Here is a 26,208-nt window from a genome sequence, read left to right as displayed (position 1 = left end):
CTGCGAGATGAAGCGCATTTACTTCCAATGTTCGCTGACTCAGCTCGGCTATTATTGACCCGCCTGGTTTTTGCTGTACTAGATGCCGATTTTACAATTTGTTGCCTGCAGAGGTCCTGCCCTCTTTTTTTCCTACATGTGAAAACTGAGCCAAGATACAAAAGCATGCGCCGCAGAGAAGTTGCAGATGGCGTCTCAGCGAGGCGCCTTGGCTTTCAGCGTTAAGGAACTCTGACAGAGCTCATTACCAGATAATCCCGGTCTTCATCTGCTCCAGGATCCCTTAGATTTCCTGCGAACTCTAATCTACTGTACATAACCTGTGTATGTTACTTTAACAATCGCCTGTATACTGTGTGGGCCCCCAAAAGGAAAATTCAGTTTGCATTATTTGATTTGAAACCACAAATGCAGCACATCTTGCATATTTTTCTCAGTGTTGTGTGGAATGCATAATAGTTGATGATGGGATTATTCGAGTTGATCACACGTAACAGGTGGTGAGGGATTTGTTGTCGTTGTGCAGCTGTTTCTGGAGGTTTAACTAAAGTTACGTGAAGTTTAAAGTGAGCTTCTCATTCCACTGAAACACAAACTCTCATGCATAACTAGGCGTGACATCATTATCCTTTATATGCTGTATAGCGTGCAACAACCATCCACATTTACAGGCTAAATCCAGAAATGTTATTTTATTATGTTAAGGAGTAACTGGGTTGAAACAGATCGACTTTCTCCGTGAGGATAGTTTTGCATTACTGAAATTAAACGCTGTGCTTTTTTTTAAGATACATATCAAATTTTACTACTGACTGCGCGGTTACTGACGGAGAAAAATGTCATTGCTCATGATTGATGTTTTTTTCCTTTTCATTTAGGTGTCAACTTGGTCTCACATGTTTCTTCTAAAATTGCTTGGAAGAAATAAAGAGAAACAAATGAGAAAATGTTTAAGGGTATGGAGATGTAAAATCAGTGTGGATTGTGTAGGTAAAATAATCTGGATTTGGTAGATTCAGGGAGAAATGCTTGAGTTCATGTTGAATTGTTCAATCATATTGATTTAATAATCCTGATTTTTTAATAAAATCTTGACTAATCTAAATTCAATTTGTGGTATTGCGGAGATTAGCGGTATCACAATATACAGACATTTACCTTTGCACCCATTCAAAATTTTGCCTTAAGGGTCACATTGGTTGCCAACTCTTTGCCGGCTCCAAACATGTGTAATTTGAATGTGATTCATTGGCCAAATAAAAGACACACACAAAATAAACAAAATCAAAGATGAATTTGACTGATAGCACGATAATATTGTTATCTTGAATTCTTTTGGCCCTCGAAAAAAGTTCAGATCTCTTTTGCAACCCTAATGGAGACATTTATGAGATTACTGGGTATTTTTTCTCAAGAGAAATATATGAGATCCTGACTTAAGCAAAAGTTTCCAATTTAATTTTATAATCTAGAAGCAAAATGATCTCACGTGTAATCATTCTGTTTTATGGGGTATGTTTGTTTAAAAAACAGAGTTACATGCAGTTAGGTCTTATTGTTTGAAAAGTTGGCAGACGAAGGGCATTTCCCACTTCGGTTTCCTTTGGCCATGATGCCATTTTATTCACAGCGAAACAATAACTCAACTTCCGAGTTCTCCTACAGAAATCGTGGTTTAGCACCAGGACGCAATCAACAGTTGAGGTTAAAAGCGTATTTTTGTTCCACGAAAATAAGCCGTAATTCCCCACAAAGCTGTGTTCCCATGAGGTCAATGAATGCCAATCTACTCCTTTTAAAAAATCAGTTTAATAATGCTTTGTTGATAGATCTTAAAATACAATCAGGTCTTGTCTTGTGGTATTAACTTTAACATCAAAAGCATGTCATTCATTTAGTAAAACTGGCTTAAATAATTATAAGCAGGTCGGAGAGATATGTGTTAAATAATGTCCGATCGGTGCCTATAGCATTGTAAAGTTAAAGACTTGTATTCTTGTGACTCGGGTAGGCAGCACTTTTGGGAAAAGGGTGTGAAACCCATAGTAACCACGAAAGCAGAGACAGGTTCGTAAGTTGTGAAATTTTCTAGTTCTCGCATGGGTGACTCTTGTTCTTAGCATTATCTTTCTAGATTCCCTCTGTCTTAAACCTGTCACGCTGGTAAAATGTAGTTTATTTGCGACAATAAAGGGTGTGACTTCCGATGGGCGTGACATATACATCTGAACTAACACTATCACTACATGATTGTGAAGGAGTAAAAGCATTAGAAGTGAGTCATTCCAATTAAATATGTACAATGCATTCTCAAGCCCTGTGTAACTTGTTTTCTGAGTATGGAGAAAATATTTTGGATACTTTAGGAGGATAAAAATAGAATAAAGTCATTATTGTTTTATGGTGACTTTTTTGGCACCTTTTTTTGTGGCTATTAATGGTGTCGCAAATTGTAAAGCTTGTGGAAGAGAAAAAGAAGCATCATAACTTCTGACCTTTATAAAAATATAATTAAATCTAATGAAAAAAACATACCCGATGCAAGCAAAATTTACAGTATGCACTGTAGGAATATGTTTTGGAAATCACATATGAAATGTTGAAAAAATGTTGAAAATCTTAATGGCATCAACCTCTGTTCAGATCAGATTTTCAGGACACAAAACGTGTAACCCTATACAAAGTTTGCAAATTTGGTCACATGCTGCTTTCAATTGACTCCTTTTTGCTCTTTTGTGACATTCACTATGTAGTGAATAGTAAATGAGGAAACTAGTCAGCATGCACAATGTGTGAAATGCTTTTGTTCCTTTAACTGTACCGCAGTGCGCTGTGCGCTCTGATAGTGACACCCCAGCAACCACCCAGGACACCCTCGCAATTACAAAGCAAACAGCTTAAAAATATCGACACGCTTTAGAAAACAACTTCTGAAAACTTTACCGACCACATTGTGAATTTAAGACTCTGCTTGACTTTCTCCCAAAAGACCACCGAACCCTTCTACTAATAAACTGTCCAATCTAACCCAACAGGGTCTTTCTTTAATTCTTTTTTAATGCTCATCTCCCTGTCAAAGGAAAAGCACAGAAAATCCCATGTTTCAGTGGTCCATTAACTTTCAAAGGCATTTTTTCCTGGCATTCCTCAGATTCAAAGACATCCATCAGCTGAAGTAATGCTGTTTTTTGACTAGCTGCTTGCTGTCGACCGACTTCCCCTCCGCTGCTGGTGGTCATGATCTCAGCTCACCCTCAGGTCCTCCCCAGAGCCCTCAAACCCCCAGATCCACTTCCTGTTTACACTCTGTTCAGTGGCCTGAGTCTTTCAGAGTGCTAGTTCACCAGGGGCTGAAGCAAAAAAGATATATATGTGAAAGGTTGCTGAAAGATTACAGCTTGTAACGAATAACTGCTGCCACGTGTTGGTGTCATTTTAGACGTTGAGTAAAAATATTCTGTTTCCTGTGGCACCGCTGCAGGGCAGAAAACACATTTAATGTGAGAAGACATAAAGGATGATTTTCATTTGCTCAAACTGTTTCTTTCCGACACTGAGAAAAATGACTTGGTGGGGTTGTAATCTAAATTTTCAAGTAAATCGTTTTTTTGTATTTTGTATTAAATAAGAAAGGGGGCAAAGATAAATAACGTTTGATATACTTAGAACTACAGTTTAGTTTGCAATATAGTATTTATGGGTGCGTGCTGTAAACATTAGATGTCTAGTGGGAAAATGAAACAAATTAACAAAAAAGGTCAAGTTTACTCAGTTTTATTGTTTACAGTGTTTACAACCAACGGCTCACTCCACCCCTCCTTTTGGAAAAAATATGGTTGCTGACACAGGACAAAGAAGTGAAAAGATGACAACATCTAGGAGATAACGTTCTTACGAAATGTGCTTCATGATGTAAGGTTTCTATACACCTCTGAAGACATAGTAATGAATATTATATTGCATTTCTGTCAACAGATCCTCCAAAATATTGCACATTGAACCTTTAAGGAGTGTTCCAGAACGCATATGGGACACGAGACAAGGAATGTAGAAAGTTTGCAGCATGTGTCTGATATAATTGAATCCACTTCGAGTCGCATGGCGCCTGTGCTGTCTGTTACCACACCTGTTTATCTCCTTCATTTCCTGTGGTTGTTCTGTCCTTCCTGTTTTTCATCGCTCCCTCTCCCCAAGCTTCCAGCCTACTTTCGACTCTTCCCGGCTTTGAGTTTTCCTCTTTTATTTCTCCCTTTCTTCCCTCTGCGCTTTAGCTGTACAGTATTTCAGCAGTTTGTGCATTCAGCCAGAAACTAACCAAAGCAACAAAGCGTGGATGCTAATGAGTTCTTGTCATCGTGTGGGGAACAACTCGACATTTCCCCTCCCTTCCTCGAGAGAGACCAAGGCCATCTATTCTCCCAAAACATTTTTCCTTGTAGCACTATACTATTTTAAGCCCTGTTCTCTTGTTTGCTGAACGTGTGTTTAGTTTTAGCACGTTTGCATTGAGAGTGTGCAGGGGAAGTGGAGGCTGTTTTTGTGTCCTGGTTCAAACAAGTGGGCTAAAACAGCCTGATAATAAATGTCAGAATATATCTTTCCATGTAGGCAGTCAAATACAAACTTTAGGGGTTGTTCATTCTGTCTCTATTAAATTAGGAAAGACTGTAGCTATATATGATCAATACCGTAGTCTAAGTCACTGGTGCTGATGAATAAAGCATTGAATAGACATTATAAACAATGTGTTTATAAGTCAATATATTGTTTGTAGTATTTTTATATCATTAACCATTGAAGCCCATATCTTGCCTAAATCCTTTTTTAAATGGATTTGTCAGTTTGTGCACCTCTGTCAACCTTTACTCATCCTCAAGTCATTCCAAACCTGCATAACTTTCTGCTGCAGAACACAAAAGAAGATATTTTGAAAAACGCTGGAATCCAAACACCATTGGCCTCCATTGACTTCCTTTGTATGAACACAAAACCACTGAGACTTTTCCCAAAATATCCTTTTTTATGAGAATTGTTACAATTTGTATTGATATCCCTGACTTTTAATTACAGACTTTAATATGTTGCCAAATCTGTAATCTCACTCATTTTTTAAGATAAACACAAACGTAAACACATTCGGGACATTTTATGTAAAATAACTTGAAGGCTTCCCAGGAGAAATTGTGCTCTCCATTTGATCTTCATTTGATCTCATGTATGCATGCATCTGAACACAATTGGCCAAGATGTAATCAAAACCATTTATAGTGCATTAAAACAATCTTCAAGCGGTGGACAATCTTCAAGAATGATGGGCATCAGAGTTTTGTGGAAAGTTTCTGTGTTAATCTTGCAGAGTCAGGTTCTTCATGGGCATGGTTCTGTTTGATTCTTTCCCATCATTAGAGGATTGCATTAGGGGAAACAGCCACAAGATAACTTTCCACTAATTTGGGAAATAAATGGGGTCATGTAGGTTTTATCTTTGGTTCTCACGGTTTGCTCATCTTATCTTGTATGGATCTGCCGGATCAAATGCCCAGTATGCATCTAGAAAACATCAACCAGTGTGTGAAGTATGAAGTAACATTGCAGTGTGATGATCAGAAGAATCACGCCGACCACAAAACCATTATGTTTCTGATGAGCTCAGAATCCACACAACAATTCTCCCCAAGCATTCAGAAATAGATTTGAATAGAACACGGTGTACAGTCTGCATTCTTTAGGCCTGTTATGAAATGTGTGTTTGTACTAGCAGCTTGTGCTTCAAGGAATTGTGAAGCACAAGTATGATGCAGGATCCTCCTGTGCTCCGGGCTGCAGGTGCGAACATTCAGTTTGACCTGCTCGTGAATCTCTCTCTCTGTGCCGGATGAAAAATGCAAATGCCAAAGTGTATGTCCAGAGGTATTTGGAAACCTCAAGAGTGCATTCGTATGTGCACGGTGACCATTTCAATTTAAACCCATCAATCCATTAGTCTGGTTTTTGACCGCAGGCCAGTCAAGTTCTCCAAAACCATACACTGTGAATCATAACGGCTACAATTTGTGTATCAGGGCTTTCTGCAGAAGCGGCATTTGTTTTCTGACTATTTCCACTTAAAATGTTTTTCTAAAGAGAAGTGCATGGCTGTATGGAAAAAGAGATGCATAAAGTGAACTATCCAAACTGGTTTGAATGTGTCTGCATACTGTATGTGACAATGGGGTTGTTGTATCGCTATCATATCTCATAAGCATATCTCATTTTAAACCATGACATGCATAGATAACATGCGGTACAAAGTCTGGGTTTGCCAATGTATATTTCTGAATCCAAATTCCAGCTAAATGCTTGCTATACTGTACATAAACAAATATTACACTGTTGTTGTGCCAATTGAGCATTTAGCAAACAGCTCCGGTGTCATCACAAGTCCTACCAGAAATTCCACATAGCGTTGATATTGCTGCACTTTAAAGCATGCAGCTCAATGGCACTCGACTATTATAGAGGAAGAACCGGTTGCATACTAGTTTGGGGCAGTCCAGCAAAACAGAAGATCATGACTGTCATTCAGAATAAATTAGTTTGTTTGTCGTATTTCAGAGGTCTGGTGGCGTCCTTATTTTCACATGGCAATTATTTAGTCGTGTGCTTTTTCGTTATGGAAACACCTACTGATACACAAAAGAATGTCCATGTTGGTTTGTGCATGTGTATTTGTCGGTTTGTTATAAAGATTTTAAACGTAATTGTACATCTTCAAAGTTCACAGGAAATCTGAATAAAAAGGAAACAGGAAGAAAGTGATGGCGATTCGCATTGAAACAGTCTTCCTCTCTGTCTCGTTAAATCAACAGCAACTGAAACCTTTTTGAACAATGCATCTTTTAAGGTTGTAGTTCGTTGCTTTCTTCCATGTCCAGAAACACATCTGAATACTGACGGTATTCAAGTGATACGTACACAAACTTGAAATAAAAATGTATAAATGAAATCATCTTTTCATATTTTCCTAAACCCCCGTTGATAGAGTCCCACCCACAGAAAAACATTGTGAATGGTGGAAACGAGTACAGCATGTTTCCTGTGTGTTTTACTTCATTACATTTTTTTGCATTCTTTGCAAAACTGAAAATTTGAGTATTATTTAAATTATAATTTAAATAATATCCTTCTATAGCCTGAATCTTAAGATGTAGAGCTAAAACAGCAAAAGAAGCTAAACCCTTTATTAATGTGTTTTGGCCTACTGTCTACATTTTTCCATTCCTCTTCTCCATCATAAACTTCTCACGGATGACAAAAGACATGTTAACATTCATGCATAACAGTCCTCGGCTTCTGCTGCTGTAACTTCTTCATTTAAGTGTAGTGAAAACCCTATGAAGGTTGTACGTAAAGTAGACACCCCAGCTGCTAATGAGGCTTTAAGTCTTCGATGGGAGTCGGTTCACTTTGAAGTGCTTTGAATATGATCAGACCGTAGAGATCCACATCTCCGCATGGTGCTGAGACTGGAGGGGTGGCCATCCAGTGGAAAACCCCTAAAGTCTTTGAAAGTCTTGGAGAGATTTCCATCATCCACTTCTATCACAGCAGCCTTCCACCTGCCTTTAATGGGTAAAAGCACTCCTACAAACAGCACATCAAAGATATGAAACTCAACCCATTAACCTGTGATTTATGTTAATTTTAGTAGTGGACGGGTCGAACAATTCAGTCAATATTTAGAAACTAACAATGACACTTTCACTCGGTGCAATCTACATTTTGTTGTAATCTTTTGGCAAAGTGTAGGTATTGTCTTGGTTTTGTGATACTTAAAGACGGTATGAAATCAGAATTGAAAAATCTTATTTTCTTTGAATATTATAGGGCATTTAAAAAAAGTGACTCATCTGTGCGCTTCATTATTATTATTTAATTAATGTGCCCTCATAATCTTCAAACGTTAACCTCCTACCCCCTCGAAATGACCTCATGACTTCCTGTCAAGAGGAATGGCCCGAGGGCGGAGCTTTCTTCATGGAAGGGTGAATTCGGTATAGGAAATAACCCTCCTCGATTAAATTTGAACTCGTATTGAAATCTGCCACCATATTGTTAGCAACAGCCATCTTCCAACGATTCTTTAATTTCAAAAGCATATACATCACAATGCTGACTTTAACTTGTATGTGTGTGCGTTCTAAGTAAATACGCTGTGCTAAAATCTTAACATTCAGAAGAATAAAATAAACCGTGACTGTGTGGCGTCTATTTTATGAATTTGCAGAACCTTATAAGTGCTTACAAGTAAAATAAATTTTACATAATTTTCATACACATACAGAGTTAAAAAATGGTGTGTACAACGGGGTGGCTGCAAGGATGTGATCAAAGTACAAATAAAACTGAAATAATAGTCCTTGGTGGCGAACATTTCCATGAAATCTCCCAATCTGAGCGTGCAGACTGGACTTGGAGTGATTCTTCCTGTTTCCCTGTTGTTATTCCATTTCCTGTCTGTAAGTGAATGGATTAAAATAGCAGTACCGATATGTATTGCTCTTGGGGGTAGCTGCTTGTGTGGAAAACAGTTAAAGAGACACTCTCTTCTGGCCCCTCTGTGTTGATATTTTATGACCTCTCTGTGACGATGCCACAAACTTGTGAAAAGGAGGATGTAAAGACAAGCTCGGAATGCATGCACATATTTTAGAAACACCCACATCAAGATAATCATCATAACCAACACTGTAAAAAATAAACCGCAGTTTTTACGGTAAAGAACTGGCAGCTGTGGTTTCCAGAACTTACCGTAATAAATACGGTATAAATTTTTTTGCTATTATAGTAAAAGGACATTAGCACTGTTGATTTCACGTTTAAGATTGCCATTTTATTCCATATTTTACCATATAAATAAAAGGTTTTTCCAAGAAAAAAACACTGTTTTGCCAAATAATTGAGAAGAAAATGCCGCATAAATGAAATAATTTGCCATATTACAGTGTTTGCACTCCCAGTATGACAGTAATGTTTGGAGTTCGCAGCAGTTAGCGATAAATGGGGCAAGATTGTGAATGGAATATCTGTAATCTTATGAAATTGTGCTTGTTGTTGTCAACCTGAAAGAAGATTTTAATAAAAAACCTTGATTTAAAACTGATATTTGTCTGTTCACTATCTTGCTCAGCATATTCTTAAAATCAATGTATTGTTCTTGTAATCCACAGGAAATGCCATACAATTGTCACATTGGTAATTTGTGATGACATCACACTTTTATCACTTTTGTGTACAAATAATGCTCTAAACGTGACGCAAACATTAGGGAATCCTGTGTATGTATGTAAAAGAGAGAGAGAGAGATAGAGAGAGAGAGAGAGAGAGAGAGAGAGAGAGAGAGAGAGAGAGAGATTGTGGGTGAGTGTTCTTTTCTAAGACAGGTGTAACAGGAGACTAACCTGTGAGACTGCATGGCTTTAAACAACAGCTTGCATTATTTAAGAGCGTATTTCTATACTGTGCCAAACCCATCTCAGTGGAAAAGCTACAGAATCACCACAAATCATAGAGGCTTTTCACATAATATATTTATTTCATCAGTGTTGTGATACATAGGTTTCTTTCAACTTCATGCATGACCCACTAAAGCAATTAGTCTTTTCTAATAGAGTGCCACAGACAAAGATGGATTTCACATTAATAAAACATAGACCTGTCTGTCTGCCTACCTAGTTTAGGTGATCCGAACCCAATTCCTCCTCAGCTCAATTTTGTATCAACAAGAGAAAATGTAGAGTAGTTGTATGTATATATACACACACATACATTTATATATATACAGTACATACTGTACTGTATATATATACACACACACACACACACACACACGTGTATATACAGTATATACTGTATGTAGGCTATATACACACTGTTCTACTTTTCTCAAACGTTTTCTCCTATATGTGTTTCCAATATGTGTGTTCAGGGATGTTTGAGGTCTTATATTTGTTAATGTAACTTTATTAAACTGTATACTTTTAGAGTAAGATTTTGAGGAAAGGATATTTTCTGCTAGCATACACTATTTATATCTTCTCAATTTCCAGGCCTTAAAATCTGAGATTATTTTAATTTGTAATCTCTGTATTATAGTATAAATAGCATCCTTAATCATTTTTTTACCCTTAAACTATAAACAGTAAATTGGTTTAGAATTGAGTTCAGCACATTACACCTTAATGATTGATACATTCTGCCTCTCAGTTGTGCCATGCATGTTACAAAACTTCTCTTCCCCGTCATATTACATAATTGTAACTTCTTTCTAATTCTAGCTCTTGAGGAAGGAAACTTCTACATGTGCATGCAATATAGAGCTGTGAAATTGTGGCACTAATGCTGCTACTATTGATAATTAAATCTGCATCAGTATAAAAATGATCACATCCACACATTCACTGCAAGTAACTCCACTTTACGTGACAAGAAAAAATAAGGTGACAGAATATGGACCATAATACAAATTTAACTAAATTAATCGGACACTTAATCATGAAAAATGGTAATTGTATGAATCTGATTGTTACTGCGAGCAGGCTTTATTTATGAATGTGTAAACACGGGCTGATGTTATAAACTCAACAGCTTGGACAGATCCAAAGCCCTGTTTGCAAGAAAAGTTGGCTTATTTACAGTTCCGCTCGGTTTTCGGTTATATTCAACTTCAGACTTTGATATAAATTTCACGTTTTTATTGGTGTTCACAGAAACAAACCACATTCTTTAAAAAAATAATGCATTTCATTTACATATTTACATATTTATATATATATACATCTCTGTACATTGTTTTCTCTTTTGCACAGCAAAGATAAACACTTATGTTTGTAAGAACATTTATGGGAAAACAAATATACACATAAATAATAATTACCGAATTCCACCCCAGTGCAATGTAAAAAAGTACAAACAGAACATTCTGAAAGGAAAGTTGCTTTGTAACTCATTGATCACGTTTACATTCTCAGATACCATCCATCCAGAAAAAAAGCACAAACAAAAGACACATTTCAGTATTGTTGTTTCTCTTTTAAAATGCATTTCCGTAAGGAAAACATAGGCAAACAAGATATTTCCTAAAATATCTTATTCCATTGAGAGGTTAAGCAGTGATTTATTATTGCGCAGCTCTGGTCCTTTCAGGCCCCAATTAACAAGGGATTACAAGTGTCCAAAGTCTCCAAACCTATATTGAGTTGCTTACCTAGACAGCATTATGGCTTTTTCTGAGTCCATTAATCTCTAAACAGCCATCGTGTGCATCATTTTGTTGCAAAATAATATCTAGATAGGCAGCTCTGTAGATTTCGATACACATCCGTTTAATCCGTAAACCAAATATTGCGCTTTTAAATCGAAGGGATGTGGCACGTTCAGACCCCAAAGGTCTTGTTCATCACATGTGGCTCGATGAAAGAAATGTCAGTCGACTTCTTGCATCTTTCCCTCCACGACGCCACTGGGAACAGACGCAGTCTCCTGGTTGCTCTCTATGGATGAATCGCTCCCCGTGCTGTCCCCAGACAGCAGGCGCGTCACTCTTAGGTCGGCCCGCAGTGTCTGTACATCATTCCCTATACTCATGGAGCCTAAATCATTGATAATCTGACTCAGTTCTTGTTTGCCACAGTCGCGGTCGGTGTCTAAAATATCCTCGCACTCAAAGTGCATTGATCTCTCCTCTTCCTCCTCTCCGATCATGTCCTCCGTGATGGAGCCCAGTTTGGGCGCGCTCCTGCTGCGCTCCACCGGGGGTTTGTAGTAACACTGTCCGTTCAGCAGCTTCCTCAGGGGGACAAGAGGGATGGTTTGCTCCCCTATCAACTGCTGCTGCTGGTGCCTGGCATCGTCCCTTCGTTTGAGTCTTTTAAACTCGGCCAGAGCTGTCGCGGAGGTTTGGTAGAGCAGAAGCGCCATCGCCTTCGCCTTCTCCGGCTTGGACACCAGCACGGCGTGGCACCGCAGCATCACCGCCTTGTGCTTCATCTCATGCCGGTAGACCCAGGCGAAGATTTTGGGAAGCCTCGGGTCCGCGACGCAGTAGGTGATCCTGTGCAATAAATATAAATGTCCGGGTCTCTTGGCTTTTTCGTCCACATGCACCATGCGGATGCCTTGCGAGCTGATGGTCAGCCTCATTTTGGTTCCGTTTTTCCCCATCTCGCTCTTGCCCCAGATCTTGCTGACGGCCACGTCCGTGCATCCGTCACCCTTGGACTGGATGGTTGTGGCGTTTCCCAAGTACAACACCGTGTACGTGGGGTCCTCGCTGGTGATTTTGACCTTTTTCCTCTTAGATTTAAACATGCTCCCGACCCTGTTGAGCGCGCTCTCCGGGCACGATTTGGCGAAGGAGGTGAGCGCAGAGTAGTTGAGGCTCACGGCATAGCCCTTCTGCTTGGACTGCTGCTTGTCTTCCTCGATCAGCTCGAACTTGTTCTTCTTCCAAGGCAACATGCTTGTCGCGTTGAGGACGTTAAATCTACGCTAGTACGTCCTATTACATCTAAATCCGGCTTCGAAACAGTCTGAAGTCATCTATTGGCTTGGCTTAAGACATTTTAAAAGTTTCAGAGCACTTTGTAAACCTATGAGCGGAGGAGTATCGCTATTGGCAATAAGACATCACAAAATAACATACTGTACAGTCCAAGCTTGAAGCAGCGTCTTATATACCGGACCGAACCAACTCAGACAGTCAGAGGGGCCAAAATTGTGACGAAAGTACCAAGACAGTACATGTTTGTAATATGCTTTTTCTTTGTCAGTCTGATATGTTCTATATTTATATGTTTTATGTTTAGACACCAAAACTACACACATATATTATACATGTAACATAACATAATTGACAATAAAGCAGACCTTTGCTTTTGACTTCTATTTCGCCTACCAAAGGGCGCCGGCCCGTGAGGGCAAATGCCTCAGTCAAGCCACAGAGTAAACGCGTTCCGGTCGGTCCTGTAGTTTCAAATGAGAAATAGCTGAAATACGGGAGAAATAACCAAACGGGGGTGTTTGGAGATGGGACTCCGTGAAAAACGGGAGTGTTGACGGGTGTGATCGGTCATAGATGTCTACGGTTGGCCAGGTTTGCGCGGAAAGGTGCAACTTGTTATGTGCTGCCCTCTACTGGGAGAATGGCACACGTGCATTAAAAGAAAGCTTCAGTGATGGAAGAATACTGTAAAAAATAATTGTTTTAAAATGATGTTGCTTAGCACAACAGCCACGTGTCCACGAAGTCATTTAAACGATTTCTGAAGACCCCCAATAGGTGCATTTCTGTACCAAAACTGTACGATAATAAAAAATAGAAATTTTTACTTGTTTACTCCGTAAATATTTTGCTTGTATTTTTGTTTCGTTTTGAAATGCGTATGCATTAGCCGTGCTCGAATAATACAAATATTAAAACGCAGTTTCTCTCATCCGGAACTAGTTCGAAGTTCAGCCTTTCGGCGGACATCTTTTAGCGAGACACTTCGGAATAAACCAAGTACGATTAATGTTTTGTGCTGCGTTATCTATCGTATCCATCTACGTTTAAAAATCCTACGTAGTTGCACTAAAGCCTCGACTCGTCGACAACGACATTTCGAAACGAGACACTAAACAATATTCTCTTCAAAAATGAAGTTCTCTTTAATGGATTATTCCACTCGACTTCCTTCCTCTGCCATAACAAACATGTCACATGTGTGAAGTGCAGATCACTCGTGTCTCGTTCAACACCTCACTGACGCATTTAAATAGCTGTTTATTGTATTAAGAAGATCTGACATGGGGAAGAAGAAGACCCGTGGAGAGGGATCCGGGTTGGGGAGAGCTTTGATAAAGGAGAGACTGAACGCAGGCCGCGGATACAGAAGAAATGACACATGGGTATGAAACTGTTCAACGAATGACTTTAGATAAACTCACATAATCCGAATAATTTGAATGAATGCAAAATGTAGCTGATGATCTATATATCTCTAAAGAATATCACTTGTCTTGTGTGTTTCAGCTCCACACCAGTGAACTGAATGATGGTTATGACTGGGGTCGGCTCAACCTGCAGTCCGTGACAGAGCAAAGCTCTCTGGATGACTTTTTGGCCACTGCAGAACTCGCTGGAACTGAATTTATTGCAGGTAGGTTGACGTCATGAGCATCCTTCTGAGTAAGCCTAAATGTATTTCTATGGACTTTTGTTAGATCATGGCTGGGAACAGAAAGGAACTGTAATAATACTTTGTGACATTGTTTTGCAGAGAAGCTGAACGTTAAATTTGTCCCGGCTGCAGCAAGGGCCGGTTTGCTAACCAGTGAGGAGTCTAGGCGTCTGAAGAAATTACATGAAGAAAACAAAGAACTTATACGAATCCCTAGAAGGTATGGTGTCATTTAACAGTTTTGTCTAAACATTATGATTTTGCCTTTTATGATTGTAAAAATGATGCACTTGATGTACTCCATTCAAATTGTTGAACAATAAAAAGTTAAATTACAACAATTAAAAATATGGACAGGAGAGTTATATGTGCATGTGTTCTCTCTATTTAGGCCTCCTTGGGATGAGAACACAAGTCCTGAAGTTCTACAGCAAGTCGAGAGGGAGAGTTTTCTCATATGGAGAAGAGAATTGGCAAAGTAAATGTTGAATACATTTATGATACTAAAGCGACTTTCAGTGTATTATCCGTAGTAAACACTCTCTGTTTTAGGTTGGAAGAAGAACAGAAGTTCATTCTTACCCCTTTTGAGAAGAATCTGGATTTCTGGAGGCAACTATGGAGAGTTATTGAGAGGAGGTAAATGTTTCCTCCTTTCCTGTAATGGCTGTTCTTCTTCTAGTATAATGTAATGTGTGATTTACCATTAAGATGGTGGTGAATACTGACTGAGATTTTGTTTTTCCCCAGTGATGTTGTGGTTCAAATAGTTGACGCCAGAAACCCACTGCTCTTTCGCTGCCCAGATCTCGTAAGTAATCCATCTTAAAATGTTTTAATTTCATCCTATGGTTTCTCTTCTTATTCCTTTACCAATTTCTTTTCTTGTCTCTTACAGGAAAAATATGTAAAAGAGGTCTCTGCTCAAAAAGTAAACATGCTTCTTCTGAACAAAGCCGACCTGCTTACTAGAGAACAGCGGCGACATTGGGCCCGATACTTCCAGAAAGAAGGCATCAGAGCTGTGTTCTGGTCTGCTCTGGCCGAAGCTGAGCGACTCGAGGCGGAAGAGAAGGTAAGGCATGGAGTTGGTTTATAGAGGTGTCACCACACTCTAGTAAGACACGAACATTACGTTTACTTTTATGCATTTGGAGACACTTGTTTTCCAATACATTAATTTTATCAGCCTAGTCTTAACTTTTAAGTTTGGTGAATCCGGAGCAGTATTGAAGCTCTTTTCATATCTAGCACCTTTAAGTTTCTGATTTCTCCATCAGGGAGGAGAGCCGCTGGACCCAGAGGATCAGAGTGATGCGGAACAGGAAGGAGCTTCAGAAGATATCACAGATCTTCACATGGAGAACAGCACTGAACGAGAGACAACAGGAGAGAGTGAAGATGAGGAGGAAAGTGAAGGAGTCCAGGGCTGTGTTGATGAGACGGACTGGCATACTTGCTCTGAGGAATCTGAAGATGACACGGATGAGCACACAAACTCCACAGCTGCATCCTCATTCTACAACTCAAGCCGGTTGTTACGCATGAATGAGCTTCTGGAAATTTTTAAATCAACACATAATGGGTCCACATTCAAAGATGGACAAATCACAGTAGGATTGGTGAGTGATACAAATGTTTGAAATGTTTGTGCTGTCATCCATCAGCTTGACCAAAGCAATGTTCACATTTGAATTCTTATTTTGAAGCTGCTAGCGTCTGTTGTACATGATAACTCCTATGGAGAAAAGCGTGTTTTCAAAAAAGCCCTGAGCACTTGCCAACGTTGGTGCCTTTTTCTGCAGCTCAGAGCGTCTTTTGAAGTTGAAAAAACTTTTCAGAAAAAACTTATCACAAGCCCTTTTTTTCACAGCTATTCAATGACAAGCAAATAGCAAGACTTGTCGTTTCCATAACAACGTGTGGAAGGTGATTTGTTGAGCAGGATCAAGCTTGAAAAAGTAAAATTGTTATGTTACAATTCAAATTGAATTCTGTTACGCTGTCTATGAACCTTGTCTGAATCTGTTTCTCTTAGTTGCCTTCATGCACAAATGCTGCCTCTGAACATTGTCGGCTGGTATTTGTAACCACAACGCTGAAAGCTTTTTTTACCAAAAGAATCGCCATTGCAACTTTTTCTTATAAAAAAAAATGAAATGTGACCATTGCCTAAGTCTGGCATATCTTTTTAAGGTGGGGTATCCTAATGTTGGCAAAAGCTCCACCATCAACACCATCCTTAGGAACAAGAAAGTCTCGGTTTCAGCTACACCTGGACACACAAAACATTTTCAGGTGAGAAATTTATGAGTTTTGTTTCCTCATCTGTCTTGTGTTATAAGTACCACAGCGAGAATGTTTGTGCTTGTATTGTATGATAAAACGTCTTTGCATCATCTTGACTCCTATGGTGCGTGTGTTACAGACTCTGTTTGTCGATCCTGGTCTCTGTCTTTGTGATTGTCCTGGACTCGTCATGCCCTCCTTCGTGTCCACCAAAGCTGAGATGCTCTGCAGCGGGATTCTGCCCATTGATCAAATACGAGATCACGTTCCAGCAATCTCTTTAATAACCTTTCTAACTAGCCTTTTTCATGCTATTGCGTTCTTCTGGTTTCATCGATTGTTGTAACCAAATATTAAGATTTAAATTTAAAAGTGATGCCCTTAACCAAAATACGTATGTCAGACTATCCCTCGAGCTGTGCTGGATGGGACCTATGGCATTAACATAATCAGACCAAGGGAGGATGAGGACCCTGATAGACCACCTACCTATGAGGAGCTGTTGATGGCATATGGATGTGAGTGGTTTACTGTCAGACTTCATCACATGACTATTCAGAATTTGATTTCAAACAATGCCTCCTTATGTTTGTGCAGATATGAGAGGCTTTATGACAGCCCACGGCCAGCCAGACCAATCAAGATCAGCCCGTTATGTTTTAAAGGACTATGTCAATGTAAGTATCGTTATTTGTCAGTGCGGGTGAGAATTTACAGTGAATATGAGATATTACTCTAGTAATGACCTTACGATTTGCAGGGCAAACTCTTGTATTGCCATCCTCCACCCCACATTAACTCCAAGGACTTCCAACCTCAGCACGCAAGGTTTACCAGGCAGACGGGAAGAAAAGACTCCAGCGGTGTCGACAAACCATCCAAAATCAAACGCATCGAAAACCCAGTGGATAAAAATTTCTTCCATCAAGTGAGATTCAGCTAATTTACGTAGGTTATATCACAAATAATTTGATTTGAATGCCACAGTCTCGCTTAACTCTGTAATCCCTCATAGGAAAATGTGCGAGCATTGACAAAGGGCGTACAGATGGTGATGGGTTATAAGCCTGGAAGTGGCCCTGTTGCGGCTGGAAAAGAAGGCTTAGAACAGCAAGCTGGGAAGCCCTGGAAAAAACATGGGAACCGGAACAAGAAGGAGAAAATTAGAAGACTCACCAAACATCTGGATGCTTGATCTCTTTTCTAACCGGTGTGCATTTTTGGTGGAAAAATGAATTCCTCTTAATCTAAAGTAGAAACTTTATCACAGTAATATTTCACCATTGTACAGTATGGTGTGAAAAGATCACTGTGCCAGGTTTTGTCAAAGCATTCCAACGCTAATAAATGAAGCTGTCCTGGTAATGTCATTAAAAGTACATTTATTCTTAACATTTTCTTTTGTTTAATCATCTGACAAAGCTGACAGTCTATTAACATGATATTGGACTGACTGTGTGCAGACTTTTTATATTTATAAAGAGTTTTTTGAAATAAGTTTTTTTAATTTCCTGCAGGGAATAAATGTCTTTATTCTGCTGAACACAAAGAAAGATATTTGAAAGAATGTTAACAACTGAAGTTTCCCGGACATCATTGACTACCATAGTACGTAAAAATAAAATAGCAGTCAAAGATTTCCCAAATTCTTCAAAATATCTCATTCTGTGTTCAACAGAACGAAATTATAAGATTATTTTTCCTACTATGGAAGTCAATGATGCCACAGAAATTGTGTTCAACCAAACAAAGAAATGTATAAAGATTATTATGACATCATTACACTTTCGGGTGGAGTATCCCTTTAAGTGTATTGCACATCTTTGAATAAGAGTCTAATAAAAATGCCTACATTTCAGAATATTTCAATTTGAAATGAACACAATTTTAATCATTTTTTAGTCTGTATATTAAATTCACTTCCAATTAGATGTAAAAAAAGAAAAACGCTTTTATTCGGATACCGTTATTAACATAACGTCTGTCTTCCAGCCAATCTATTGGTTTTGCGTCACTATACGTAATTAATATTTATGAGCAAGAAATGCCTACATTTCAGAATATTTCAATTTGAAATGAACACCGTTTAATCATTTTTTAGTCTGTATATTAAATTCACTTCCAATTAGATGTAAAAAAAAGAAATACGCTTTTATTCGGATAACGTTATTAACATAACGTCTGCCTTCCAGCCAATCTATTTGTTTTGCGTCACTATACGTAATTAATATTTATGAGCAAAAGTAATGCGTCGTAAGAACAGGTCCAGGTGTACAGCAGGTGAGTGTTGCCAAACTGATACAAGTGTCTGACGAGCTGTTGCCAAACATATGCAACATTCAGTCACAACCAGCGACTACAAATAGAAATCAGAAACAGAAGCGTTTTCATTTTATATTTTGTGTGACAGCAAAATACCTACATGTTATGGGTAAGATGACAGTCCTTGACTTTGTCTACCGATGGATCCCAGAGTTTGCTACAGGCTGCTTTTCGACAAACGAAGGACACATCTGCATCTCGGCTGCTTTTTACCTCCTGTCTGCTTTGATATTGCTGGTTTCATGTTCACTGTGAGTGCGATACTGATGAAAAACAATGAAAAGTAATGGTCATTGTTATGGGAATTTTTGTTTGCCCATCTGGTCTCTTTAATAAAACCAACATTCATAATAATGGAAGATCCAAAACGCACTGCATGGAATTTGTTTATAGTTTTAATGGTAAGTTTGTACATCATGTGGACAAACATACATCTGTCTGTCTCAGTCTTGTTTATCACAGATGCAGATGGAGATGCAGGCATTGGAGCGATGAGGCCGCCTGTGCCTTGTATTGTTTCGTTGGGAACTTGTGCAGCGCAGTGGGAGCTTTGCTCTCCAACCAGTTTGCATTTCTGGTGAGAAAGGTTTGATCTCAGGCTAGAAGTGTCGATGTTACACGCTCTAACATGTGAATCTCTTTCTCTGAATCTCATGCAGATTTCCATGGCTTCATATGTGGCAGTATTGGACATTGTTCATATCTTGTCAATATTGTGCTCCATTTATTTATGGTATTACTCAAAAACAGGTACAGGTTTACTGCTACGTTGATGTTTATCTCATGTGCATGATACTCCACTTCACCATTTTCTTTTTTGAACGATTACCCCGCTAAATGAATAGAAACTGCCACAGAAAGTTTTATGGGTATAATTGGATTGTGTGTGTTTCAGTGGAAACTGTAATGGTCTTGGTGGGATGGTATACAATAGCGTACGACTAAATCATACTAGAAAAGGCCCAAAACCACACTACATAAAGGAATTTTGTAATGGTTTAATGGGAAACAGCTGACAGTTAAATTGGTTGTCATTAAAACAGTTATTTTAATTAGAATAATATTATGTAATTGAAAAAATAATTTGTAATGTTTTTTTTTCTTTTAAGGAAAGACCATGAGAATGATGTATAAGAGAAGACGGCAGAATTTCTTTGCTGTGTCATTACTGTTTGCAGTGGGGGGCAGCATTTACCTGAGTTCAGCAGTCCATCTGAGTCCCATAAGAGTATCTACAACCAGGAGAAGACTACTGAATCTGTTTTATGATGTAAGCAGGGAATGAGTATGTGTGCGAGCTGAATCACAAACCCAAGAAATGCTTTCACATCTTAAAGGGATAGTTCACCCAAAAATCATCAATTCATTATTTACTCACCTTCGAGTTGTTCCAAATCTGTATACATTTCTTTCCCAGAATTGTTTGCTGTCCTACATTCTTTAAAATGTCTTGTTTTGTGTTCAACAGAACACAAAATGATGCAGTAATTTTTTCCTTCAATGGGGGGCAAATCTGTCTGGTTATAAGCATTCTTCCAAATATCTTTCTCTGTGTTCATCAGAACAAATAAATGTTTACACATTTGGAACAACCTGGAGGTGAGTAAATTATTCATGAAAGTTAGTATGATAAATATCCCTTCAATATAAATGTCATTGCTAAGTGTCCAAACCTATGTAACGTTCATCCTTCTTTAACTGTGTCAACCTTGCGCTCAAACTTGCCTTCATTTACATACCATATCTGATTCCATATGTAAACCTGGCTGTAAGGAAGTATGCCTAATACGTAAAATGAATATACATTATTTTAAAAGTCAGGTGAGACTGTGGATTAGGTACAGATAACGTCTGCTTTTGAAGATTTAGCTTTTGTTTGTTTTAGGACTATATTGAGAACCTCGGATACATTCTGGGGCTTCTGTCTTTTGCGATCAGCTGGACTGCTAAGTTTCCCTTCTTTTTTAAAGCTGTGAGTCAAAGTTTTGCACACGTGTCTAAATGTACCTTTTAAAATCTCACCTGTTGTTTGGGATTACAAACTCTAGGTATGCAATCATTTCATGTTGAAAAAGTAAACAAGACTCATTTGGTAGATGGCAGTAAAGGTTCACAAACCAAATTGTGCAATATATAATGCATTTAAACATAATACTTGTGTCCTCATGACGTTGTTTTGCTTTTCAGAACAGAGGAGAACAGAGTTCAGCTCTGCAGGTGTCTTCTAGACTGCTGTGTTCTCTGGCTGGAGGTCTGTACGTTTCTTCTATTCTTCTGTATGACATCCAGCCGAGAACCGTTGTCAAAGCAATGCCGTGGATACTCGCAGCTATCTGCTGCGCTTCAATGGATTTAGCTGTATCCTTTTACACAGGCTGTGGGTGAAAGTGGTGAAAAAAGGATATGTGGTTTACCACATAACTCTTTAGCGCTTAACTGGTGCATAACTCATTTAACATTATTAGTGTTACAGACGCGAATGAAACCTCAAATCATGTGGCTTGTTGAGAAGAAGTGTACTATTCATTTTCTAAACAGTCTGGTGAATGATAAAATGTCTTGAGATTCTTTGACTTGGATTGCTTAGATTGTGGCCCTCGCCTGTTACAGATCCAAACATAAACGTCCTTCTGTTCGGTCTTTAGACTCGGATACAGAGTCTTTACTAGGAGATACTTCTGCCGTAAATAAGCATCGCAACAAAAACATTAATTACCACAGAAAGAAGCACTCCGTTCCCTCGAACAGATGCAGATCTCCTAAGGGCACTGACATGGGGCTCTACATGGATGTCAACATACAGCCAATGAGAAACGTTTGTGTGTTTTTTTTTTTCCATAGAAATGTAATAATGTGTGTAGTACTTTTGTCAACATAATCTTTGTTGTTAATCAATTGATGAAAAGTGTCTTTTTACCTTCAATAATATAATGTCAAAGTCGGCTTTATTGTCCAAACATTAATGTCTTGATATACACCATGCATATTTTACTGTGTAATAGTCAGTACTGTTAAAGGGATACTCAACTAGCAAATAAAAATGTCCCCATGTTTTACTCGCCCTCAAGGCATCCTAACAGAATATGATTTTCTTGAAGAATAATGCAGTTGGAGTTATTATACCAAGTATCATTTTACAAGCGGTTGAATGGGAGTGAATTGTTGTTGACTTTTTGAAGCTCCAAAAAGTGCCTCCATCCATCAAAGAACTGCTCGACACGGCTCCGTGGTCTTCTGAAGCTCATCGATGCGCGACTAGCTTCGGAAATCTTTCGAATGCGCGTGAACCAGAGGCTTGTTTTTCCGGCAAATGACGGTGACGAAAGCTCCCGCCAGAGTAGACTCTAGTTCCTATTGGAACAAAATGAAAAATGCAGCGTTTGTCACCGGAACTTATGACACGACTGCGTTATCTGTTTAAAAGACAAGCCTCTGTTTCACGCGCATTCGAGAGATGACATCAACGTTAATAGCGCTGTCAATATGGATATTTCTCTTAAACAAATGGATTGATTCGCTTCTGCAGACCTTTGTTGAGACCATGGAGCCTTGAGGATGAGTGAAACATGGGGAGATTTTGATCTGCTAGTAAAGTATCGCTTTAATGAATAATTGAATGTTAATTTAAGGCACTGTATACCGAGGACTATATGGTTGGTATCTTTCAGGTCTGTTTAAAGGAGGTGACAATCTCCCGTAATGGCTCTTCCGATGCGCTTCCTCTCAAAAGAACTGTAAGGGTGGTACGGGTGGATGAACCTTGTTCTTCGGGCACTTCTACTGATTCGTCGTCCCTCAGCTCTGAACTCGAGGTTAGCTGTACTGAATCTTAAAGGTGTAGTTGACTCAAAAATGAAAATTCATTTACTCACCCTCATTCAAAACCTGTATGACTGCGTGAATACAAAAGATATTTAAAAAAAATGTTACATTGGCCCCCATTGACTTCCATTATATGGACACAAAACCACTGAGACAACAAAATATTTTCTTTTGTGTTCCACAGAATAAAGAGTCATATTCAGGTTTTGAATGACATTAAGGCGAATGATTTCATTTTGGGTGAACTACTGTAAATTTGTAACCAGTAGGGCACCTGCATGGTCATTTGATTGTCAGAGAATAAGCTTACATTACTCCGAAAAAGACTACATAACTTCTAGTAAAGAGTCTGGATTTATTTCCTGCACACTTTTACAATAACGAACCTGAACCAATGCAAACCTACAAATATGAATTAAGAAAACTGACCCAAACTCATCCTGTGTCTTGAGAACCGTTGTACATAAAATGTAGTTTGAAGGCTGCAGTACTGGTTTGTGTTGTTAGGTGTCAGTGTTGTTAGGAAAATGACTTAAAGCGCACAGTGTTTAAAAAACATCTGAAATCTTAGTTTTTTTCTTAATACAGTACCTAATACAGTCACTCTTTGAAAACTTAGAATCCACAAGGAAATTGTATAACATCTTAATATGTTACATAAATCATCACAACATAACTGCTGACAATAGTGATGCAACATAGCTCTCCAAGTGGCTTTTTGGAATGCCAAATGATTAAGGATGTCATTTAATCTGAAACAAAGGCAAATCGCCCTGTACGAAAACAATTGAACTTTGTTTTATTCCCTAAACAGGAAAGCGCTAAGCATGTGAACCTCCTCAAACTCTGCGTGTGATAAAGTACAGACTAGAGTTCAAAACCATGACATCTGCCATAGAACAGCATACAGTGAAAACATCTAATTGCAAATTAAGTATAACAACACATTCTTTACACATTGTATTAGGATCTCCACAGTTAGGGGACCCAAATCATATTAATAGACCAGAATACGTAAGAGATTTGAACATCACAGCTGCTGGATAGCAACACATATAAACACCTAAGCAACACTTTGGTAACCACCCATAAAAACCCACTAGTGTAGTGGCAAGCTTTGCATTAGCACTTTACTCACATTATCTTCAAAAAATATTGTATATGAAAGCTTTGTAAAGTTGTCAAACTACTTTAGTTTTCGTTGTGTTCAGCTTTAATCATATTTTAGGAAATTCCTATGCTAGTTTGTATCTTGGTTAATGTTCACACCCACAGATACCAATTGATTATAATGGTGAATAATATACAAAACTCATACATTGCTTATTTGTTGTTGAAAGAAAACACAGCTTATGGGCAGATTAGTTCATCGACAGCACAACAAATCAACATGCGAGATGCTTGCAATTCCAATCTATTGTGTCACTTACTGTTAGCAATTGTGATAAAGAAAGTGGGTTTGGTTTTCCAGAAATTCAGGTTGCTTGATTGTTCTGCTGTTAAAGATCAGGGCAGGACCTTTCTGCATCGGAAGTGGTACAAAATGCTTGTTCAGTCTACATGAGATTTGGTCCTATGCTATTTTAGGAGCGGGTCTGTTGGCCAGATAATGCATTTGGAGAACGTGTAGCGGTCTGAGAGGATTTCATGAATAACATGAACATATAGCCTATACTTCAATCACATTTAAAGAAAAAAATTGCTATTTGGGACGTTAACACCTTTTTACAGCCATTGGTTGAAAAGATGATGTCATCGGTGGGTGTAATCTGTGGCTCTACCTGTTTTATTAAGTGTAGATGGGAGAGTGTGTGTGAACCATTACTGTATAAACTTTATCCCTTTTGCTGTGGGGCATGTCTGAAGGTTTACAATGTTTTCTTAAGTTGTAAAGTTGTTGTTGGCCAGATGTTGTTAAGTTTCAAGTAGTATAAGGAAATAAAAGAGTAGAAAAAGGTCAAATAAAACCCAGTTTGCTTTATGAACAGACTCATTTGTCCCTACAGTATATTCAAATATGACGTGGGAAGATGTGTCGCACTCGATGCAATGTATCATCATGCCATATTTGAATATATATAAACATGAATGATGTTAAGGAGCTACTTTGCAACTCAAAGCGTTTACGTTTACTTACTTTTTTGATTTGATGGGGAATCCTTTAGTTAAATGTTTTCCGATTTTGTACCATTTGTATTAAAGGCCACCACTTATTATCATAGTAGGACATTTTTTTGTTCTGTTGAACAAAAAATAAGATATTTTGAAGAATGTAGGAAAGCAAACAGTTCTGAGACACTTTTGACTACCATTGTCATTATTCCTGCTATGGTAGTCAATGGTGGCCAAGAACCAAGCATTCTTCCAAATATCTTCCTCTGTGTTCATCAGAACAAATAAATGTATACAGATTTGGAACAATTCGAGGGTGAGCAAATGACAAAAAAATTATGGTGGGATGAACGGACCCTTTAAGTTGTGTGGTACATGACAATTCTCTTAAACCTGTTTTAACACACACATTTATGTCTGTCTCATCATGCAGTGGGACTTTGAAGAAACAAAGACCCAGTGGATCCCCGTAGAAGAAGCACCTGAAGATCTACAAAAGATCGAGGCGTTCCCGCTCCAGGAGTGGCAAGTGAGTCCAGGTACAAAGTCAACCAGCAGTCCCAGCTCTCACATCTGCTTCTGCAATCGTGTACAGTTGACTGAGAAGTTGGGATCCAGAAAAACAGACAAATCTTAGTCCAGTGTCTACAGTAATTGTGTAACAACTGTTTTTCTATTCGATTTGATGTGAAGTTTAATAAAGAAAATTACGTTATATAAACGTTTATTGAGGGCATGTTTTGCATTTGGAAAATTCAAGGAAAGACGTTCGCTAACAAAGCAAAGGAGAAAAGGTGCAGCATTTTTCAAACCTCACAGCAAGTCTGACTATTGTTACCAACTTAAGAAGGCTGATCTGATGTATCCTTCCCTCGGGGCTACTGGAGCACTTCCTTGTCATTCACACAGTGCACTTTTTCCATTGTCGTTCCCTTCCCTCTCGAGATGCACATCGCTGATTAATAGGATGACTTTGAAACGCTTATCAGGCCTGTCGTTTTCATGGAAGATACACAACATTGACAAATGAAGGGAGGTGTCACATCGACTGCCCTAATAAAAACAATATCACCCTTTCGCAGGCTTGCCAGATCACGGGGTCATTTCCTTTATTTTTATGGTCACATCCAGTTTATTTGAGCTGGACTGGAAAAAGGCCCAGAAGCGCGAGATAAGCCACAGACTGTAGAAGGGGCTTGGGGGTCTCCAGACCTGGCCTGCCGTTGTTCGCCTCCCCGGCTTTTTGTGTCTCGGTCCGTCTTGTTTAACTGATTTGTATTCCGGAGACTTCCTTAAAGTTTGACAGCGAGACAATGTGTCGATTAGATTATTTCAACCAGAAAGACTACTAATGCAGCTGATTAATCCATAACCTATTGTACATTACATTTACATTTTGTCATTTAGCAGACACTTTTATTCAAAGCAACTTACAGAGAGTTCAGGGAGCAATAAAGCGATATGT

General features: G+C 38.7%; 3 protein-coding genes across 5 annotated transcripts; 2 read left to right on the top strand and 1 right to left on the bottom strand.

The window, feature by feature from the left end:
- Positions 1 to 10,725: 10,725 nt before the first annotated feature.
- fam43a (family with sequence similarity 43 member A) lies at positions 10,726 to 12,679 on the bottom strand. The gene has a single exon (XM_079483972.1). The coding sequence runs from the start codon at positions 12,496 to 12,498 to the stop codon at positions 11,464 to 11,466; it is 1,035 nt and encodes a 344-aa protein (XP_079340098.1). The 5' UTR covers positions 12,499 to 12,679; the 3' UTR covers positions 10,726 to 11,463.
- Positions 12,680 to 13,493: 814 nt separating this feature from the next.
- On the top strand, positions 13,494 to 18,495 carry lsg1 (large 60S subunit nuclear export GTPase 1). The gene is made up of 14 exons (XM_079483457.1): positions 13,494 to 13,926; positions 14,051 to 14,177; positions 14,298 to 14,418; positions 14,590 to 14,676; positions 14,751 to 14,837; positions 14,949 to 15,009; positions 15,097 to 15,273; positions 15,479 to 15,820; positions 16,395 to 16,496; positions 16,627 to 16,770; positions 16,882 to 17,005; positions 17,085 to 17,164; positions 17,248 to 17,415; positions 17,503 to 18,495. Exons 1-14 carry the CDS (start codon positions 13,825 to 13,827, stop codon positions 17,680 to 17,682), a joined length of 1,902 nt encoding a protein of 633 aa, XP_079339583.1. The 5' UTR covers positions 13,494 to 13,824; the 3' UTR covers positions 17,683 to 18,495.
- Positions 18,496 to 18,544: 49 nt separating this feature from the next.
- tmem44 (transmembrane protein 44) lies at positions 18,545 to 25,468 on the top strand. Of its 3 annotated transcripts, none has more exons than XM_079483368.1 (10): positions 18,546 to 18,767; positions 18,898 to 19,060; positions 19,257 to 19,386; positions 19,469 to 19,559; positions 19,919 to 20,079; positions 20,695 to 20,781; positions 20,997 to 21,167; positions 21,397 to 21,624; positions 22,478 to 22,621; positions 25,177 to 25,468. In XM_079483368.1, the coding sequence occupies exons 1-10, from the start codon at positions 18,734 to 18,736 to the stop codon at positions 25,378 to 25,380; spliced, it is 1,413 nt and encodes a 470-aa protein (XP_079339494.1). In that variant the 5' UTR covers positions 18,546 to 18,733; the 3' UTR covers positions 25,381 to 25,468. The 3 variants fall into 3 exon arrangements, with proteins under 3 accessions (XP_079339495.1, XP_079339494.1, XP_079339496.1); XM_079483370.1 differs by having other exon boundaries at positions 18,742 to 18,767; positions 22,478 to 22,644; positions 25,177 to 25,459; XM_079483369.1 differs by lacking the exon at positions 20,695 to 20,781 and having other exon boundaries at positions 18,545 to 18,767.
- The last annotated feature ends 740 nt before the right edge of the window (positions 25,469 to 26,208 follow it).

The sequence above is a fragment of the Barbatula barbatula genome (genome assembly GCF_947034865.1).
Source record: "Barbatula barbatula genome assembly, chromosome: 20".
Lineage (NCBI taxonomy): Eukaryota > Metazoa > Chordata > Actinopteri > Cypriniformes > Nemacheilidae > Barbatula > Barbatula barbatula.
This window is presented reverse-complemented; position numbering and strand designations above follow the sequence as displayed.

Excerpts from the sequence above, each read along its gene's own strand:
- fam43a (XM_079483972.1), bottom strand. The coding sequence starts at position 12,498 with ATGTTGCCTTGGAAGAAGAACAAGTTCGAGCTGATCGAGGAAGACAAG.
- lsg1 (XM_079483457.1), top strand. The coding sequence starts at position 13,825 with ATGGGGAAGAAGAAGACCCGTGGAGAGGGATCCGGGTTGGGGAGAGCT. Across the intron at positions 14,178-14,297 it reads TGGAACTGAATTTATTGCAG|AGAAGCTGAACGTTAAATTT; the intron begins GTAGGTTGACGT and ends ATTGTTTTGCAG. Across the intron at positions 14,677-14,750 it reads TGGAGAAGAGAATTGGCAAA|GTTGGAAGAAGAACAGAAGT; the intron begins GTAAATGTTGAA and ends TCTCTGTTTTAG.
- tmem44 (XM_079483368.1), top strand. The coding sequence starts at position 18,734 with ATGCGTCGTAAGAACAGGTCCAGGTGTACAGCAG. Across the intron at positions 19,387-19,468 it reads CCAACCAGTTTGCATTTCTG|ATTTCCATGGCTTCATATGT; the intron begins GTGAGAAAGGTT and ends AATCTCATGCAG. Across the intron at positions 20,080-20,694 it reads TACTGAATCTGTTTTATGAT|GACTATATTGAGAACCTCGG; the intron begins GTAAGCAGGGAA and ends TGTTTGTTTTAG.